Source organism: Berghia stephanieae, chromosome 8, assembly GCF_034508935.2.
Source record: "Berghia stephanieae isolate SIO BIC M18660-M18661 chromosome 8, UCSD_Bste_1.3, whole genome shotgun sequence".
In the NCBI taxonomy this organism is placed as follows: domain Eukaryota; kingdom Metazoa; phylum Mollusca; class Gastropoda; order Nudibranchia; family Aeolidiidae; genus Berghia; species Berghia stephanieae.
The window spans coordinates 25920668-25943099 of record NC_088367.1 but is presented as its reverse complement, the minus strand read 5'-3'; the positions used below and the strand labels follow the sequence as shown (position 1 = coordinate 25943099).

At 34.7% G+C, this 22432-nt stretch overlaps 1 protein-coding gene across 2 annotated transcripts in view; it reads right to left on the bottom strand.

The window, feature by feature from the left end:
• LOC144978458 (uncharacterized) overlaps positions 1–22432 on the bottom strand; it is a 63040-nt gene that overhangs the window by 8797 nt on the left and 31811 nt on the right. Inside the window, exons 1-3 of one of the 2 annotated variants that reach the window (XM_078924561.1) lie at positions 12418–12539; positions 5637–5919; positions 4497–4827 (exon numbers count right to left, since the gene is read on the bottom strand). In XM_078924561.1, the coding sequence (XP_078780687.1) occupies positions 4497–4827; positions 5637–5919; positions 12418–12447 (644 nt within the window). In that variant the 5' untranslated portion in view covers positions 12448–12539. Of the gene's footprint in view, positions 1–4496; positions 4828–5636; positions 5920–12417; positions 12540–22432 lie in introns of those variants that run through there. The other variant, XM_078924559.1, reaches the window with a different exon arrangement.

Below are 22432 nucleotides of genomic sequence, written 5' to 3'. Positions count from 1 at the left end.
GTGTCATCAAACACAGCACAATACTAAGACTCGACACGAAACTTTAAAGCTCATATTTAATGGTTATAAAATGTTTTATTATGAGAAAAAAGCATAGATTTTCCTTCTGAACTCAAATCTTGGAGTAAATGTATTCCGTTTTGCTGATATTGAGATTTATTGGTTTTGGTGTCATTTGTCACAAGCAACACGGCATGCGTGAACACGTGGAAGTTTGTTTCGTTAAATGGCGATTCGCAATTTTGATCAACCCTTCTTACCAGCCTTTGAAGTGCGGCACTTTCAGTTGCCTTTCCAGCGTGGCTCCAGACAGAAAAGGTAAGTTGAACTTTGGTGTCATCGCTATTTTACATTGTCACAAGCAACACTTGAAATTGGATATTACAAAGTGCCACCAACAAATTATGTTTTCATCTGTTATTCTATTTACAAATATGATATTATGACATCTCATCTGAGACTGTGATTTTGACACAATTAATCATTTCCTTGTAATTCTAATTTTTTATGTTTCAGGGTTGTATGAATCAAGAAAAAGACAAAACTCAAGCTTTTGACGAATCCAGATAAATAGAAGGGTTGTCAAGAAATTTGATTTGTTTTACTATTAACACACTAAATTACAACAAACAAGCAGATTTGAGCAGTAGGGTGCTGTTATCGTCTGGTTACATGAATTCATTACCATGGCTGATATTTATCTAGAGTTTGTGTGACTTCTGGTACTTTTTGTGACCATTGGTGTCATTGGTTAAAATGTCACAGTTGACACTTAAAGTTTGAAGTTTCTAATGTATTTCTGTTATCATGTTCTTCAAAGCTTGAAATGTCATTGAATTCCATTTTAACAGACTGTATTACATTTGTTCAGTTGCTATTCTTGATTTATTGAGACAAAATTGCGTTCTAGTGCCGATTTTGAGCAACAATGGTATTACTAATTTCTAAGTATATTTCCAATTTGAAAGTATTTAGTTTCTTAACATATTCTTTAATTTCATTTTAGCATAATTGACTGTTGGCTTGGATGGTCATCTGATTTGCGGTTATTATGCTTTTTTGACTGAATACAATGATATAGTATGGACGAAAGTGTGATTTGGTGTTGCTTGTACATAAGTATAAGTAATGGTGTCACCCGTCTTATGTCACAAGTCACATTCAGATACTCTATTTTCCATGTATATTTCTATTTTTGAAGTCTTTTGTTTCTGAAATATTATTAAATTCCATATTTACCTGAGGTTATTACACTGGTTTGACTGAAATTAATGATATATTGTCGAAATTGCAATTTGGTATTGCTTGTGACATAAGTAATGGTGTCATCGGTCTAATGTCACAAGTGACACAATGTTGCTAAATAAGATATCGATGGCCCGTTGATCAAACCTCTGAGGTAGCGTTTTTGCCAATCCGCTGATCTAACCTCTGATGTCAACTTCAGAGATAAGCGCGCCCTCTTATTCTTTAGTCTCAAGATGATCAAACCTCTGATGTTAGTTCAGAGTTCAAGGGAGACGGAGAAGTACTTTCAAGCAATCAAAAACACGTCATGTAAATGATGTATAGTTTGTTTTCGTGGATTAGAAAGAATTATTGTGTTTTTAACTACAAAATCAATATTTCATTTTACTGTTAATAGGGTTGTATTGACATTGGACTCTATAATTTTGAACTTCCATAAATATCACATCTGCTAAATAATTGTCAATTTCTAAAGTCACGATGCGACTGAACTTCAAGCCTATTATCTCCCAGTTATGCTTTACTAGGAAATATAATGTACGAAATAATGATTGGGTATTTAAAAAGATAATACGCCGATCACCTGTTCTCCCTATCTCTATTAATTTAAAATAACAAAGCTCGATCATGACAATCACCCTATTAAATTAAATCACGTCATCCCCATGACATGTCCACCTGATGCTATCCTGATATCATACCACCATTTAAACCCCTACCCATCCTGTCCAACAACAACAAAGATCTTTTGATTTATTGTTTTTAAAGAAAAAGAAAAAGCTAAACAAACAAAAACAAACAAACAAACAATCAAACAAAAAACATTGTTCTCGATAAGTATATTACTGTTTGCGTCTTTAACGCATTTTCTTGCCACGGCTGGGCGTTTTCCACTTAGATCTTGTATTGACTGGTAGAATTGTTTGGTGTTAGATTTTTTTAGTCTTTCAATTCTGTGACATTCATGTTCAATATAATCTTCCTTTGCTCTCTTACACTCACGTTTTATAATCTTATTAGCTTCTTTATATTCATTGCTGTTGCGTTCTAGTTTTCGTCTTTCATTCATCAGTTTCAAGATCTTGTCATCAATCCACTTATGTTTTGGTTCGTGTTTTTTCACAGATGGAATAGTTTCTCTTGCAGATTCTGTGATGCAGTTCGATACTTGATTCCAGTACTCATCTATGTTTATATCTGAGGTCAAGTTTTCACTTTTTTTCTTTCACGCATTCTTTGTAATCATTTTTTATTTGATGGATAATTCTCAATAGATCTAATTGCAGTTTTGGTTCCACTTTCTTTTTCTTTATTTGTTTTAAGTTTTATTTTTAGCGTGGCCTTGACAGGTCTGTGGTCACTATTACAATCTGCGCTTGGAATAGTTGCGTACGATAATTCTGAATCGATGTTGGACCAGAATAAAGTCTTATCAGATTTCTATAAAGGCCACCTGGGCTTATCCATGTCCACTTCTTTCTATCGTGGTTTTTAAACCATGTATTGACAATAGTAAGGTTTTCCAATCTGCACCAGTCGACAAGTCTTTCCCCTCTATCATTTTTGGTACCTTGTCCGTGGGGGCCAACGATATTTTCAACTCTCTCGTTACCAACCTTTGCATTGAAATCACCAATTATTAAACGAATTTCATCAGATTTACATTGTTTTAATGCTTGTTCCATATCTTGATAGAATGTCTCAATTGTGTTTTCGTCACTGTCTCATGTCGGGGCGTATATTTGAATAATATTAACATTAAACGGGTTTCCTTTCAACTTTACTAAAAATAACTCTTTCTGAGATTGCAACATGATCTAAATAGCACTTTGATGTTGATTTGTCTAAAAGAATTCCAACTCCTTTTTCATGATTGATATATATATATATATATATATATATATATATATATATATATATATATATATATATATATATATATATATATGTATGTATGTATTGTATATACATTGAAAAATCATGAACAAACTAAAGGAAATAACAATTTTATCTTAATCTTTAAAGTTTATTTAAATTTTAGAAAATTTTAATTTTCATCTCCTACATCCGTATGATGATGATGATGATGATGATGATGATGATGATGATGATGATGATGATGATGATGATGATGATGATGATTGCCATGCAATACAAAGTATTAAGAAACGTGTTGCAGCTCTCCTCTATCTCAAAACCCGTTGTTCAAACCTCGGAAGTGACATCGGATGATTGATCGCCGTGAAAACGCCGGGCGCGAAACTCTGATGTCGACATAAGAGCTTTGATCAACGGATTCACGAAAACGCTACTTCAGAGGTTTGATCATCAGACCATTGATATGCTTTGGTCACATTATTTCCCAACATTTTATTCCAAAAGTTTCTGAACATTGCTGGTAATAAGCATATGCAATATTGTTGTTGTTGTTAATGTACAATCATTTTTATGAAATAATATATTTGCATTCTATGTTGCTTTTGACCGATGACACCAAAAAGCAACCTTTTCTCCAATAGTTGGTAACACTATTATTGTACTATGATTGTTGTTGATTGTGTCTTTTGTTTATAACTTACTAAATAAAGTTTGATACTTAACAAAAATCATTTGGTTATTGCGCTTTTTGTCTCATTTTGGTGTCACCGGTCACAGGTGACACCAGCAACCTATAGGCATTGTTGACGTTATTATGCTGCGTTTGACCGTAATGTTATCTAAAGGGCCTTTGATTCATGAAGTACAGGGTTTTTGCTACATAAATAGAAACATACTATTATGTCACTTTTATTTTGAGAAAAAAAATTGGCACCTTTTGACCTTGGCTTATATATATATATATATATATATATATATATATATATATATATATATATATATATATATATATATATATATATATAAAATAGCTATACACAAGGGATGAAAACATTAATGTGTTTCGCGCTCCTAAAACTGCCGATACTCTATGGGATTCATACTCATTCGAATCCGCATATAAGCACGCTCTGCTTGATTTCCGAGGACCGTGCTTATAAACTGAGATCTCTGTATAAAAATTAAAAAATAAATACATACATACAAATGCAAATCAATTTGGTGAACTTTCAATGAACGGGTTTGGTTGCTACGCGTCTTCGAAGTATTATGATTTTAATTCCTTTTCCACCCCATCTAATACTAATACTAATCTCATCGTTTCAAAAAAATTATAAAGAACTGCCTTGATCATAAATATTAAAACTTACTTTGGATGTTTCAGGGAGATCTGTGTAAATAAAGAAGTGAGATCCACTCCTTCCATATTCTGGGCAACTTTTATAAGAGCATCTCTGTCTGGAGAGCCAAGGGGGAGACTGCAGCCCAGAAAAAGACCTGGAATGACGCAGATACACGAGGGCAAAAGGAAGTCCCCCAGCTTGATGGGCTTGTCCACGTGTTTTTGGAGGCAGTCAACGGTCATTTTGATCTCCGCCTGAACCGCTTCTTCCATGTGAGCGTCGAATGTTACTGTGTACAATGCTTTCATGAACGCGTGCTTGTTCTTTTTCCACGTCTCCCCTGATCCAAACAGTAAGCCTGCGTGAATATTTGAAATGAATATAGATAGAACGAAATTGACGTCACACAAAAAACTCTTTGTTTTTGTTTTTCGCCAGTCATTGTTATGAGCAGTTCTAACTAAATTGTATTAATCAGAGTATAGATAGAATGCGCTTGGCCAAGGAGTTCACAACATTGCCATCCGGAAGTATAACGGACCAACACACAAACTCTGTGTAACCATGAACTTTTATAGTCTGGTTAATACAGTTTAGTGAGAACAACTCACAAACGCGGATGGCAAAAACAATAACAAAGGCCTGAGTGACGTCATCTGCATACTATCTATAGACAGCATGCCCTTGTCTAAGAAGCTCACAACATTGCCACCTGGAAGTATAACGGACCAACACACAAAACTATGCGTAACCATGAACGTTTATAATCGGGTTAATACGGTTTAAAGTTGATGTCACTCGGGTCTTCATATTGTTTTTTTTTTGCCATCCGCGTTTATGAGTAATTCTCACTAAACGGTATTAACCAGACTATAAACCTTAAAGGTAACACATAGTTTTGCGTGTTGGTCCATTATATTTCCGAATGGCAATGTTGTGAGTTTCTTAGCCAAGCACATAGCATCTAAACCAAAGAGCTGAACTATGGAGGGAACGAAATTGACGTCACTCAGCTCTTTGCTATTGCTTTATGAATCGTATTCACTGAATTCTATCAATCAGACCATAAAGGCTCAAGGTTACACATCGTTTTGTGTGTTGATACGTTAAATCCGGCAGGTGGATGGTATGTTTTTTTTAGCTAAACGCATAGCATCAATACAATACCTTCAGCAATGGCACCGGGCCCACTGGGTCTGTCGAGGTATCTCTCCCCTTTCCTCCCCTCCATATATTGCTCTATCAGCTCCACCGTGTTGAGGTACACCAGATTCTTGCTGCCCATCTTGACACGGTATATACTCCCAAATCGCTTGGTCCAAGCGAGGTTGGTCTGAGGGCCCTTCCATTCTAGCAATGATCCCACACAAGGTAGACCGCTGGGGCCCGGAGGCAACGATGATCTTTCTGGAGAGGGTGTACTTTCTGGACTAGGGTTTCTGCTGTTTGTCTGTTGGAATGAGATGCAAATGAGATAACAATAACAACAATAATAATAATAATAATAATAATAATAATAATAATAATAATAATAATATAATAATAATATAATAATAATAATAATAATAATATTAATAATAATAATAATAATAATAATAATAATAATAAATAATAATAATTAATAATAATAATAATAATATAATAATAATAATATATAATAATAATAATATAATAATAATATTAATAATAATAATAATAATTAATAAATAATAATAATAATAATAATAATAATAATAATAATAATATATAATAATAAAATAATAATAATAATAATAATAATAATAATAATAATATTTAATAATAATAATAATAAAATAATAATAATATTTAAAATGATAATAATAATATGATAATACTTATATAATAATAATAATATAATAATAATAATAATAATAATAATAATAATAATAATAATAATAATAATAATAATAAAGATAAATAACTTTATAAATAAATAAATAATAGAGTTGCCAAATTGTTTATCAACTACTTTATTTATTTGTGTATTATTATAATTTTGTCTACAAAAACGTTCCATATCGGTTGGTGGCTTGGTGTCAAAATGTAGGAGGTGATATTATGATTTCATGGTTTTCAAAAAAAGCATATCGTTGCTTTTTGACATAATTATAAAACGTTCCTGTACTTTGTTTTAACTAAGCAGATTCAATCAAAAGTAACTGGCACCATTTTCTTTTTACATTACGGGCACTTCCCGTCTGGAATCTTTGATAGTAAACCATAATAGGCTTTAACAGTCGTGACGTCAATTCCCTCGTAATGACGCATTGTAACTTTGTAACTGGTTCTAAACTATCGGAACAATGGCGGGCGCCCTTATGAAATATTTATCCGACGAGCATAAAAATGAATCCAAAGTAAAAAAAAAACATTATAAATCTGACCATGTTTTGACTTTTACACATTCTGATTCTGACCACAAGACATATGAAAAGTTCTAGCCAGCATGAAGAATAAAAAGTACAGGTTTTCTTTGTTTAGAACCACGATGACCGCCGTTGCTGGGCGACGTCACATCAGACTATTGAATCCAATACTCTTCCACAGTCGTAACGTCACTTCCTTCCCTATGACGCATGGTAACTTAGCAACACTGGCTCTAAACTATCGGAACAATAGCGGACGCCCGTATAAAATATTTCCCCGGCGAGCATAAAAACGTATCCAGAGGGAAAAAAACCACATAAATTGGATCATGTTTTGACTTTTACACATTCTGATCACAAGGCATTTGAAAAGTTCTAGCAGCATGAAGAATAAAAAGTAATGATTTTCTGTGTTTAGAACCAATATGGCCGCCGTGGCCGGGCGGCGTGACATCAGACTACTGAATCTAATTGGAACGAGGTCCTTAAGATATAAGCGAGCGTCTTAACGTGTCGGCTTGGCCAGGTAATGATTATTGTTTAATCTAAAACTAACAAAAGCAAAGCCTGTGTCTAAACATTGTTCAAAGAAGTGGAAAGATGACTGGCAGTGTTTATAAAATATTCAGGGCATCACGATAATGTCTTGCGGGAGCAAAAATGAGATGCGTGCACTATTTTATCAAAATAAATATCATATACAGCTTTCCAAGGGATAAACAACAGGCGTACCCAATTCCAACAATATGGCGATTTTAAAAGCTGTTTTGGAATGGAAAAATTGGGTTTTGGCAAGTGAGAATATTTTTGGTAGCTTTAATCGCTTAATTTCATCTATTGTATAGACACATGAACACTAATTTCACAGAATATATACAATTTCACCCTTAAACTGACAAGACAGCGGTGAATTTTATTAAACTAAGAACACTACTTAAGGAAATGAGATAAGAAAACCATTTACAATCTTTTATTCTCACTAGAGCAGAAAAGGTGATGCTTGAAAAAGTGTGACGTTTTTTTCAGATCTTTTGTCATTTTTCTTTGACTAGTTTGGCTTTTTTGGCAAAATTAATCTGGCAATCCAGATGAACAATCTCGAGATATTCAATGTCTTTGTTTCTGTAGATGGTTGTTGTGTTACTCGTTTTCTTCGTTCTAGCTCTCGTCCAGTATTTATTCTATCTTCCTTCGCTTCTCATCCTCTTTAGAAAGTCTTTTTCCTTCTCTTTTGTTTTCCTCTTCTCTCCTCTTCTGCTCCAACTCTTAATCTTTATCTTACTTCCTCCTTCTACCACCTTCGCCTCCTCCTTCTCATCATCATCATTATCACCATCATCGTCACCGCCATCATCAATATCATAATCTTTCTTTTCCTTCCTCTAATCTCCATCTTTTAATGATTAATTTTTCCTCCCTCTCACATGACCGTACGCGTCCCCTGACATCACTCTAGTTCTCGTAATGTTCCCACACCACCTTATCCCAATCTTCTCCCTGGTTAAGTAGCAAAACAGTGACCTTCTGACCGGTCCCTGGTTCAAGTCCCATTCTATGCGGCACAAAGTTGTGATCTTGGAAAAGGCTCTTTACCAATGCCCTCTCTGATGGCTATGCCCTTTACGAAAACTAATATTGTTGACTCTGTCGAAAATATTCAGGCGTGATGCCTCGTCCTACAGGGTTAAATGTTGCTGTTATCTTGAACCCATGTAAAGCGCTTTGAATACGTTTAGCGGATATTGCGCTATATTTATATATATATATTTATATATATATATATATATATATATATATATATATATATATATATATATATATATATATTTGTGTGTGTGTGTGTGTGTGTGTGTGTGTGTTCAAATACCCCCCTCCCCCAACGCAAATTCGCCATACTTCCGAAATCATAGAATCTGCTCAATTCATTTCCCCTCTACATATTTTCGTTCGATTTTACTCCAACCTGGGACCCAATCTTGTCGTTTTCCGTAAAAAAAAGAACAAGAAAGAATGACGATGCGACCTCATTCAGTCTTGCCGAAAACATGTTTCTGAACTGCACTACTACTACTACTACTACTTCTACTACTACTACTACTACTACTACTACTACTACTACTACTACTACTACTACTACTACTACTACTACTACTACTACTACTACTTCTACTACTACTACTATTACTACTACTACTAACACTACTACTACTACTATTAGTACAACAACTACTACTACTGCTTCAACTTATCCTACTATTACTACTAATGCATGTACGTCGCTCAAACCTCATCTTCTGTGAAGTCTCCGTTTTAAGTCAGTCTAACAACCTGAATATCTTGAAATAGAAATCTATAGTTTATACATAATATTATAATAGCTTACAATCCCTTCTATCTCTTTCCTTCAAATATTTGGACAAGCTACACGATATTCCACTTAAAACATCAATAATGCATTGTAAGACTGGTTACTGCCACTTGCTGATTATTTCGTAAAGCACACACATCAATTAATACGTATTGACACGGCCCATTTTCTATCCACATATTATCATATTGAAGTGATACTAAGCTGCTAGACGGGGACCCCGATAGCACTCGCTTCACAATTAAAGGGACCGAGATCGATCCCGGTGCGGAAGAGATTTTTTTCCTTCACCCCCCCCCCCCTGCCCACCCAGCAGTGATTGGGTAGCTGGGTCTCTTAGATCTGGCGGAAAGTAATTTGCGATAGACAAGCGCCCTATCCAACAGGTAGCAGGCAATTGCTATTGTCCGCTTCACGATATAGAAACCGCGATAAACTCCGGCTACACGGCCTAATTGTTCTGAAGGACTATTTTTAATCTGCTAGAAGCCGTTGACTGTAAAAAGTAAAAAAAAAAAACATTTAAAAAATCAATATAGCAGCTTCAAATAAGAACAAAAAACAAAACATGGAACGTTTCCGGTTCAAGACCTTTCTTCAACCAACAACAACACGAAAAAAAAAACCACTAAAAAAACCCAATGAAAATATAAATACATTACTAAAAACCAGGCTGACGGCAGAGCAATATTCGGCACGCCAAACGAATATTGATAGGGATATTTGTCATAATATTATAATGCTGTATCCCCGTGGTAATAATATAATTCCTTTGATTGGTGGGTACATAGTACAGAGCAACAAGAGGTGTAAAAAATGAACTAGCCCTAGCATATAAAACCTTATAACAATAATAATAATACGGCTACTAAAAACGACACCCTCACCATCACCACCACAATCACCAATACCACCACATACTACTACTGCTACTGCTACTACTACTACTACTACTACTACTACTACTACTACTACTACTACTACTACTACTACTACTACTACTACGACTACTACTACTACTACTACTACTACTACTACGACTACTACTACTACTACTACTACTACTACTACTACTACTACTACTACTACTACTACTACTACTACCACAACTACTACTACAACAACAAATACTACTAATACTACTGCTGCTGCTGCTACTACTACTTCTACAACAACAACAACAACAACAACAACAACTACTACTACTACTACTACTACTACTACTACTACTACTACTACTACTACTACTACTACTACGACTACTACTACTACTACTACTACGACTACTACTACTACTACTACTACTACTACTACTTCTACTACTACTACTACTACTACTACTACTACTACTACTACTACTACTACTACTACTACGATCACTATCACTATAACCATTACTACAACAACGACTGCTATATACTACTTACTACTACTTGAAAAGTAGAGAGTGGTGGGGACTGCCTGAAGCCTGGGATCGTGAAAAGACTAAACGAAAAGGTGAAAGTGGAAAGGCTGGATGGAAACAGTACTGTCCACATCCGAAGCCTTTCCAATTTTACCTTTTCGTTAGTATTGTTGTACTACTTATTCCTCCATTTCCTCCATATCAATTAATCATTATGAAACTATTATCCAATCTATAGTGAAGGCCAATTCCTCATACATGAATTTTTCTAAAAGTATTAATTAAATCGGGGGGCGAAGTGGCCGATTGGTTAGGGCATTGCGATGTGACCCAGAAGGTCCCGGGTTCGAGCCCCACTTAAGGCACTTTCGTTTTTTTTTTCTGGAGCAAGATTATTAACCCCTTATTTGCTCACTTGGACAACAACATGGGTGATTCCTGTTGACATCAGATATCTTGTTTGATGAATTATCAATATTCTTTCGTGGAATGCCTGGGCGACGATAACTTATGATGTCGTGGTGGAAGGGCATACTTTTTAAAAAATTAATTAAATAGAGAATTTAACTTGTATTCTTTATTATTGTTAATCAAATAATATAGATTATCTGTGGGTAAATAGATCTCAGACTTTAAAGGAGGTAACATAAAAGAAGATCGTTATAGGACGGTGGGTCCCAAATTCGACATTCTGTAATACAAACTTCATGTGGAACCATCAAGGACGTAGTGTTCTTTATTCAGAGATACTGGACTATAGTAAACGTGTAGGTTTTTAATCATCATAAAGGTTTTTTTTTGTGTGGAATGCGCTTGTCTGTATTGTTTCGGTTTAGCATCTCACAGTGATATGTAAGGTGTGAGAGAAAAAAAATCCTGAAAAAAATTACGATGCTATTTCAGTACGAAGTAGAAACCAAAAATATTCGAAAATTTACCAACAGTAACAGGAAGAACAAAACCTTAAGTTATACTTGCCAAGTTTAATAAAAGATTCTTTATTGGTTTAGAACCCATGCCGGTTATACCAAATTCGTATAAAAATCACGATATCGAAAGTTTCCAAATTAGCAAATTTGCGTCTTGTTTTAACAGTGCAGTGTTACTCTAGGGTAAGAAGTTGTCGCGTCGGGTTGAAAAACAAAGTGATCAATCGGGACAAAGTCTGGAATAGGTTTGTTTGTTTTTTTTTGTTTTTTTTTGTTTTTTTTTTTGTTTCCTTCTAACAATGCTACGTAATTTTCATTACGAGCAAAAAAAATATTCGATTTCTTTCCAAAGACGAATTGCGCCCAGTGTACCCTGACTTGAATCCCATTTTGGTCATTGATGGTTTAAGGGCGGTGCAACGTTTTACACAAAAACAGACTTAAAAGAGTGAATTTAAAATGTCTGGGATCGACTCACTATTCAGGACATTAGAAAATCAATTGTATCATGGGGAAATTTTCTACGGATCAGTCATAAAGTAAAATGAGGGATCAAAAGATCACAGCAAAATTTGAGAAAAGACGTCCAGAATCTTGGATATGGCATATATGCTGTGTGATTATTAAAACAATAGCGGAATTAAACGTTTTCAATATATTTTTTTTTTGATAATTTGTATACTCAGTTTTCAATAATTGGCTTTGATTGTGGAAAAAATTCATACTTGTATCATTTATAGTCTAGCGGCTGTTGGCTTCTAAACTTTTCCGGGATTTTTTTTCTCGCACCCGATACAATAATATGTGGTATGTGTTGCTGTTAAGATTTACAACTTATTTAAGGAATTAATGAACTTACTTTCGAAATTCTGCAGCAAGCTGGTCCCATCTTACAAATTGATGAAACTCAACAAGTCGTTGTCATAAACTAAATATAGCTGATGTTTTGTAACCGTCTTTTGTCAACAGGGACATAACACTGTTTGCCGTCAAAAAGAATACACAGTACCTTTAATTTGTCGTCAATATAAATACACAGCGTGATTCGTTTCTCGTCAACATAAATCAATACATAACAACGAGAACATCCAAGTGAATCCTCAACATATATCCACGTTAAAAAAAAAAGAAAAAAAAAGCTCAATTAATTTTATTGTCTGATCTGATAAGCCAATGCAATTATGGGATTTTTTTTGTTAAGACATTTTTGTAATGGACAAACTTTTGCGTTGGTTTGAGAGTATTTCTATAACAAGAACAATTAGAACAATTTGAGTTATAAGACCTGCAAAAAAGGACACGTCGTGATCAACAAAACTACTCAATGAATACTCTGTTGCTTATACAAGTAAACAATAAATTAGCGCTGCTGTTTGCCACAAATTTAAAAAAAAATGTTTAATATGATGTGATTTTTTTGTCAACAATAATACATAATAATAATAATAATAATAATAATAATAATAATAATAATAATAATATAATAATAATAATAATAATAATAATAAAATATAATAATAATAATAATAATAATAATAATAATAATAATAATAATAATAATAATAATAATAATAATAATAATAATAATAATAATAATACACACTTATATAGCGCTCATTATCGTGTTAAACACAAGCTCTGGGCACAAAAAAATGAGCTTTTATATGGCGCAATATCCACTTAACGTGCTAAAAGCGCTTTACAAGGGTTCCCTGGTCAACAGCAACATTTAACATGTAGGACGAGACATGACGCCTGTTAGGCGATATTACAATTTTTCGGACAAAGACAACGCTGTTAACGGCCAGGTACTCATTTTACACCTGAGTACGGTGAGAGAATGTGAGTAAAGAGTCTTTTCCAAGGACTCAACTATGCGTCGAGCGAGGCTCGAACCCAGGACCTTCCGATCCGAAAGCGAGTGTCATACCACTAGACCACATGCCGCCTTTTGTCATGAAAAAACATGAAAATTCAAAAAAATAATTTAACACAGTTTATTTTTTCTTTTATTTTTGTCAACAGACATAACATGACACCATTTACAAATGTTACAAATCTACATAACACCACTGTTTAACAACAATTTACAATTGTTAACAAAGCTACATAACACCACTGTTAACATCGATTTACAATTGTTAACAAAACTACATAACACCACTGTTATCAACAATTAACAATTTTAACAAAGGGACACAACACCATTTCCGTCAAAACTTACTATTGTTAACAAAGCGACAAAAGACCATTACCCTTAACAATTTACAATTTTTAACAAGGCTTTTTTATAACACCACTGTTGTCAACAGTTCAAAATTGTTAACAAAGATACATAACACAATTGGCGTCAACAGAATCACACAACACACTATCATGTCATCACCAAAACAACATACATGTTATTTGTCAGTCAACAACCCCAAAACACTTGTATAATAGACAGCTTTACCACCAGCATAATATAATTATGGATATCTTTCATGGAGGTGTTATTTGTAATAATTTTATGATACCATTTCTAGGTGCATCATATGATAAAAAATTATTTAACTTAAAATTTATGATTTAGACTTAAGATAAATTTCTTATCTTTACATTCACACCTGTTTTTCTTCATTACATCGAATTTTTCTCTATTTTTTTTCTAAATTTCTTTTCGTAAAATATCAAAAGTTAAAAACAACTTAAAAGTTCATAATCCTTATCATTTTGAATATAAACAGTATGATATCCTCTTTATTTGGTTCATGATGGCATGATTTATACAAGATAATGCGATGGGAGGCAGACTGTAGAAAGGATGTTTAACCAAGTCCTTCTCCATAGCTATAATATAGAAGTCCTTGGTTTGACAAGATGTACTAATGTAAATGTTGCTGCTTGAAGCTCCAAGAAATAAATAACAATGTGAAATTGAATGTAAACATCAATTTAATATACGAAAACAGATAAAACCGACGTTTCAGGTTTCCCCTTTATCAACAGAACAAGATGTATGAAACACAACAGACGAATGAGATAATGTGGTAGTGGTGTTGTTAAGACGAATAAGGGGAGGGGCGACACCTGAAACTATTTTCAAGAATAATGGCTATATCCAATTTATTTTTATATTGGGACATTGCCTATGACCAATGGATTCGAACCATGTGATTTATTTCGATGGGCGTGTCCGGTTGCCATGGTGACGGCCGCCATCTTGGATTTTACTCTTCTCTGGGTGCTATTTTTAAAAGTTACTTTCTCAATAAGTTTCCATGGAATTTTCTTGAAATTTTGCATGATTGTATTTTTGTATATTATAAAAAAAAATACAGAGCATTTATTAAATATTTTTAATAGATTTTTATTTAAAAATTTAAAAAAAAATAATTTTTCGGTATGATAAAAATCATGTTTTTTGACATAAAATTGTTAATTTTTCAAAAAATAATAAAGATATTTAAAATTCCTTCTGTATGATTTTAGATAATCACTATAGCTCTAGACATGCAAAGTTTTAAACAAATTGATTGATAAATGACAAAATAAGATAAAAAAGATTGTTAAAAAATGTCATTTTGAGAAAAACGAGATCAAAGATAACAATGAATGAAAATAATAAGACAAAACGGTACAACCAGCTCAAAACATACCAGCACCGTATGAGGGTCCCCCGTGTTCTTTTTCTGCCTCCCTCTGGGCTTTTTCACGGGTCTGAGCTTTCATTTTGCCTCTTTTTTTTTTCTCTTTATGTTGAGCAACCCTTATGCTTTGGTCAAGTCTTTTTGACTCTGCTTTCTGACTCAACATCTGGGAGTGTTCTCCCAGTCCACCGATGCTCAAAGACACTTTCAGGGATGTTATTTCTGTTGGACCAAAATTATACTCTGCACCAAACTCAACTTTTTTCAGGGAATGGAAGTATGTTTTATGGCATCTTGACCAAACAGAATTATGAAACCTTTCGTTTGGATTTTGTGCTGTCTTCATCTCACAACAAATCATATACAGGCTTCAAGTGCTCATGAAGCAAATCAAAATTCAAAGGTGTATGTAGACGCTGCTTGTGTCAACAGGATACACATGGGCAGCAATATATTTTTTATAAAAGCATATGGAGTCCGGTTCAGGAGGACAATACCTATGTTGAGGGAAGTCAATGGTGGAATAACCGTGGTAAAGACCGGCAAGAATAGCCCATCTCATTTCTTTCCGCTGCGGCATTGCTTGGAATCGCTTTATCATAATACTACTATCACACACCCAATTCCAATCAAAGATTTGTGGCCACGGATCAACCATGAGCCATCATAACTTTCTTGCTTTCTTGGCTTATGTAGCAAATAATTGTTGCCAACGTTTGGATTTTTTGGTCACTTTAGGTATATTTATAATAATCCAGTAAAAATTGGAAATATTTAGAGATAATTAACGTGAATACGTGTCAAAATTTGATAAAACAACTGATCAATCGGAATGTAAACAAATCGTAGTAAAAGTAATAGTAATAGAGGCGAACTTTCACCCTGACTCAACATCCAATCCCTGGCGCGGAGTCGGAGGTCAAGAACAAGGTCAGCCAATCAGATCGCACCATTCGTGATCACGTTGTATTTACCTGACAACTTGACCTCTTATCAGCAGTTTGACACACAATCTTTGTTCGCGACTAACAGTTTCTAAACCCCTCCCCTGCCCATATTGTGATATTTATGAGACTGAAACCTTGTCAACTAGACGGGCAAAGAGTAGACTAAACTATCGATATCAAAATCTACAACATCGATATGTATTATAATGCTTTTCAGCCCTATTATTTTCAGTTGAATTCTCACAAAAAATTGAAAAGTTTGGTATTTTCATGTCGACTTCCATGTTTATGAAAGACGATTTACAAACTTTATATTATCCAAATCACCTTCTCAGTGCTGAAAATATGTGAAAAAATGATTGTTCTTTTATAATAAATAAAAAACTGAAATTTTATATTTTGACCCAAAAATCGATAATTCAGGTGTCGCCCCTCCCCTTAAAAAAAAAAAAAAACAAAAAACACCACTACCTCATTATCTCATTCGTCTGTAGTTGTAGTGTGTTTCATTCATCCTGTTTTGTTGATAAAGGGGAAACTCGAAACGTCCATTTTATCTGTGTTCGTATATAAAATTGAAGCTTACATTCAATTTCACATTGTTATAATAATTAATCACGATGTGCTAACAATCTCACGTCTTCTAACGCATAAACAGTGGCTTGACGTGTATTGCTTTTCACAATCACTTATTGAAAGGTTGACTTGTACCTATCTTCTACACATTACAATAGGTAGCTGTGCTGGTCACTTGCTCGTTCATTGATAATAATATTACTACTAAATAAATAACGCATGCGTTGTTATGTGTTACGTAGTCCTTAACATTCCAAGTATTTCAAGTCTGATGGCGCGACAAGCCATTCAATAATAGACTCCTGGTCACTTACTTGGTTTTTGCCGACGCCTTTGTGAAATATTTCTCCGTCGAGCATAAAAGCGTATCCAGGGGAGAAAAAAACCCATTATAAATCTGATCATGTTTTGACTTTTACACATTCTGGTCACAAGACATGAAAAGTTCTAGCCAGCATGAAGAATAACAAGTCCAGATTTTCTTTGTTTAGAACCACGATGGCCTCCGTTGCTGGGCGACGTGACATCAGACCATTGAATCCAATTATCAGCCCCCAATTTGCTCACTATGGGCAACAAGGGTGATTTCTGTTGACATCAGACGTTTGTTTGGTGAATGATTATCTTTCGAACCCAGGACCATCCGTCGGAAAGTGAATGTCATACCACAAAACCACAAAACCGCGCCGAATGAATGGAGTCCTTTAGAGCCATTATGCCCATGGAGTCATCAGAAGAGCTTATCCCGGTTTCTATACAGTGAACCGGACATTATCAATTGCTTGCTACCATTTGGATAGGATGTTCGTTTATGACAAAGAACTTTCGGCCAGATCTAACAAACCCAGCTACCCAATCACTCGTCAAAAAAATTTACCGCTTGTTCACCCCGGGCTCGATCTCGGTCTCTTTTCTTGTGAAGATAGTGCTCTACTTACTGAGAAATCGGGTCCCCCGGATGGAAGGAGATGGTTGCCAATATAAAGAGTAATTCGATCTCTAACGATAAAGCCTTGAAGGCTCCCATCTTGGGCAGGGAGGCACTTACTATATCTTCTATCCCCCTCTATATGTTTTCCAACTGTGCTTTCTGTCTTTGTCTTGGAATGAGATTACTTGGTTTTGTCCTGGCTCTGGCCGGATGGGAAACAGTCAAATGTTTAGTGAGTTTTGGGAGATGATATTTTTTTCCTTGTAAATCATCTCTCTGTTATGCACTGTATTGTTTTGTTTACATGTTTGTTATATATTATTTGTAAGCATTTGAGTGTATCTCTCTTAGTTGGGGCCTGTCCTTGTATCTGGATGAGACTATTAGGTGATCTCAAGTCAAGTACTTTGATAGTGTGCTCTTGAAATCCACATCTGTTTCCTATTTGAACAAATTCCCCTTTGTCTTACATTTTCTTGGGTGCTTTAATTGCAATTCTAGAACTTTTTACTATCCCATTTTCTTCCTTTTTACTGGCGCTGATATGACCTTAATGTGTTGCAAGCGCCGTAAAACCATTAAAAACAAAAACGAAACAAAACCTTGAAGGAATAAGTCACAGGTAAAATGTACACAGTAGGTAAGGTGGGTAGTGAATATAATTTAGATAGAAGTTATTATTTTTCCAGGTACAACTCACGAGCGTGTGACTGAGCGGAATTAATTATAGTCCATCAGACCCAGAAGGCTGCAGAGCCGGCAGTTTGTCTTAGTTTCTGTGTTAAATGTACTGTATTAATTGCTTTCTACCCTTTGGATAGAACTTTAGTATATCGATAGGCGCGTTTTGCCACACCTAACAGTTAACAGACCAAGCTACACAATTAGTGTCGACATTAATTCTTAATTCTATATTTAACATTTTTATGCATATACATATAAATTCAAACTAGGGGTCATAGGGACAACATATTTCACTTTGTAATATATTTATATATATCTCATCTTGACAAAATCTCTCTCTCTCTCTCTCTCTCTCTCTCTCTCTCTCTCTCTCTATCTATCTCTCTCTCTCTCTATCTCTCTCTATCTATCTCTCCTTCTCTCCCTCTCCCACCTCTCTCTCTCTTGCCGTCTCTCTCTCTCTCTCTCTCTCTCTCTCTCTCTCTCTCTCATCTCTCTCAGGCACACGTACACACACACCCGCATATATGCGCACACACACTCTCTCTCTCTCTCTCACACACACACACACACACACACACACACATACACACTCAAAGCAAACGATTTTTAAAAAAAATGATATTTCCATATTTATTAAAGGCGAGTTATTTTCTGGTCTTTCTCCGCTGTCCCTCTATCAAAAGTTGTAAAAATTTGTGTCAACCTCTGAATCAATGTGTCTTAATTGAATATAGATAGAACGAAGATGACGTCACTCTGGTCTTTGTTATTGCTTTTTGCCATCCGCGTTTATGAGTAATTCTCACTAAACAGTATTAACCACACTATAATGGCGGACGCCCTTATGAAATATTTCTCCGATGAGCATAAAAGTGTATCCAGAGGAGAAAAATATTATAAATCTGATCATGTTTTGACGTTTATACATTCTGATCACATGACATGTGAAAAAGTTCTAGCCATCATGAAGAATAAAAAGTACCGATTTTCTTTGTTTAGAACCAAGCTGGTCGTTGCTGGGCGGAAGTGACATATGACTATTGAAACCCTATTGGATATTTACTTACTTATTTATAAACATACCCGTGAAATAAGCTGGACAAAATGACCAATAGACACCTAGTGGAAGGCGACACAACCAGGCCCCTCGGACAGTTGTACAAATTTAACAATGAAGTTAGTGTAAAACTAGCAAATAACATGGTCGCGCAAGGGCATTTGTTTAAGTAAAATGCTCATTAGTTCTTCACGCCTGATCAATCGTACCATCACATAAAACCATATGTAACCTGTAACGTTTATAGTCTGATTAAGGGAATCTAGTGAGAACTAATCACACAACTAGTGGTCGTAAAACAATTTCGAAGAGTATATCAGAGTGATGGCGACTTCCTTCATTCTATAGATAGTATGCAGATGACGTCACTCAGGCCTTTGTTATTGTTTTTGCCATCCGCGTTTGTGAGTTGTTCTCACTGAACTAGATAGAATGCGCTTGGCCAAGGAGTTCACAACATTGCCATCCGGAAGTATAACGGACCAACACACAAACTCTGTGTAACCATGAACTTTTATAGTCTGGTTAATACAGTTTAGTGAGAACAACTCACAAACGCGGATGGCAAAAACAATAACAAAGACCTGAGTGACGTCATCTGCATACTATCTATTGTTTGTAAAATAACTCGCTATATTTAATTTGTGCGAACAGTAATGAAGGTGTGTCATAAATCCCGTGTTTTCATTGGTCAAAACTCTACTGTATGTTGGGAACTTTGAAAAAATGTGAACACTTTTTATCATGTAGGTGATTTAGAGCACACTTTGAAATGTGACCAATGACTCGAGCATATGGGAAAATTAATTCAGATGCCTCCATGGTTGTGGGCTCATTTTTTTTTTAATTGAAAAGGAAATACTCTCAAACCAACAAAAAATGCTGCCCATTACAACAATGTTAAAACAAGACTTTTAGTTGGATTCGGTTATCAGACCATCAAATACATGCACATTGACCTCGACATGATACCGTTTTCAGACGATAGGTCACATTTAACCTGGAAAAGAATGAAAGGAATTTCCATAATATGAATACTGATTAGGTTTAGAACCATGAATTTCTATAATATGAACACTGACAAGATTAAAGAACCACGAATTTCCAGATTATGAACACTGACAAGGTTTTAGAACCATGAATTTCCATAATATGAACACTGAAAAGTTTTAAGAACAATTAATTTCCGTAATATCAACACTGACAAGATTTAAGAACAATTCATTTCTATAATGTAAACATTGACAAGGTTTGAGAACAATTAATTTCCATAATATGAACACTGACAAGGTAAAGAGCAATTCATTTCCATAATGTGAACATTGACAATGTTTAAGAACAATTAATTTCTATAATATGAACACTGACAAGGTTTAAGTTTAAGAACCGGAAAAAAGAACTTGATCAGACAACAAGACAATGTATGTACAATAATTATAAAAACAATTCATGTCAATAGATTCACGTGTTTCATCATTCGCACAGAATTCCATCTTGGATTAAGAAATACATGAATACTTACATACTATAAGAAGGTGTGTGTAAGGTGTGGAAGATTGCACAGGTGAAAAATATTCACCTTGCAAAGGGGGAACACTTTAAAGGTTGTTTTTTCCCCTTATTAACCGGTTTTCAAGAGACTAAAACATATCGTCAAAATATTTATTACCATAATTTGTTTAAAATCTTTATCATCATCATCACCATCATCATCATCATCATCATCATCATCATCATCATCATCATCATCATCATCATCATCATCATCATCATTATCTTCATCATCATCATCATCATCAGCAGCAGCAGGAGCTTCATCATCATCGTCATCATCATCATCATCATCATCATCATCATCATCATCATCATCATCATCTTCACAGTTATCAACACACTCCACTCAAACAGACTAAACGTTACGAATTCAATGGTTTGATTTATTTAAGAAAATCTAATGAAATTTCTCTGATGAATGAAATAAATAATAGGAGCCCTTCAGAGCCTTACTTTAGGTCCTTGGAGCGAGGTTTATCTGAGGCATGAAATGGACAACAGCAATTGCTTGCAACCTTTTGAACAGGATTTTAGTCGATCGCAACGTACTTTCCACCAGATCTAACAGCTACCCAATCACAACAAGTGGACAGATAGATAATTCGAAGATGACGTCACTCAGGTCTTTGTTATTGTTTTTTGCCATCCGCGTTTATGAGTAATTCTCACTAGACTGTATTGACCAGACTATAAACGATCATGGTTACACACAATTTTGTGTGTTGGTCAGTTATACTTCCGGATGCCAATGTCATGTTGTGAACTTCTTAGCCAAGCGCATACTATCTATAGTTTTATTTGATCGAAATTGGTGAGAAATAATCACAACAACTGGCAGTCTAAAAACAGTATTAAAGAGACGAGTGTCATTAACGTTTATCATTCTATAATAGTTTATATCATAATATTGATAATATTATAGTTTTATTCCAATATGCCAGTCATTGCCAATAAACCGATGCCCTTGTATTAGATTATTCTATTATGTCAAAGTAAACAGGATCCTCTTTTCCTTCATGTGGTTTGAGATGAGGTCACGTGAGGGATTGAGCCGGTTGGCTGGACTCACAACGTACGAAAACAGCTGTGTGAGTTTACTCACACCGTGTGAGTTGGATTTTCATTGAGGTGTGAAGAACGAGTTCAATTTTGGATGTTACAGATTCTGGTTGTAAAAGTAGTGGTGGTGGTGATGATGATGATGATGATGATGATGATGATGATGATGATGATGATGATGGTGATGATGATGATGATGATGGTGATGAGAGTTGATGAAGACGACGATGATCGGTTAAGGGAACGATAATATTTATGATTATCATTATCATTAACATTACAACTACTACTACTACTACTACTACTACTACTACTACTACTACTACTACTACTACTACTACTACTATTACTACTACTACTACTAGTACTACTACTACTACTACTACTACTACTACTACTACTACTACTACTACTACTACTACTACTACTACTAC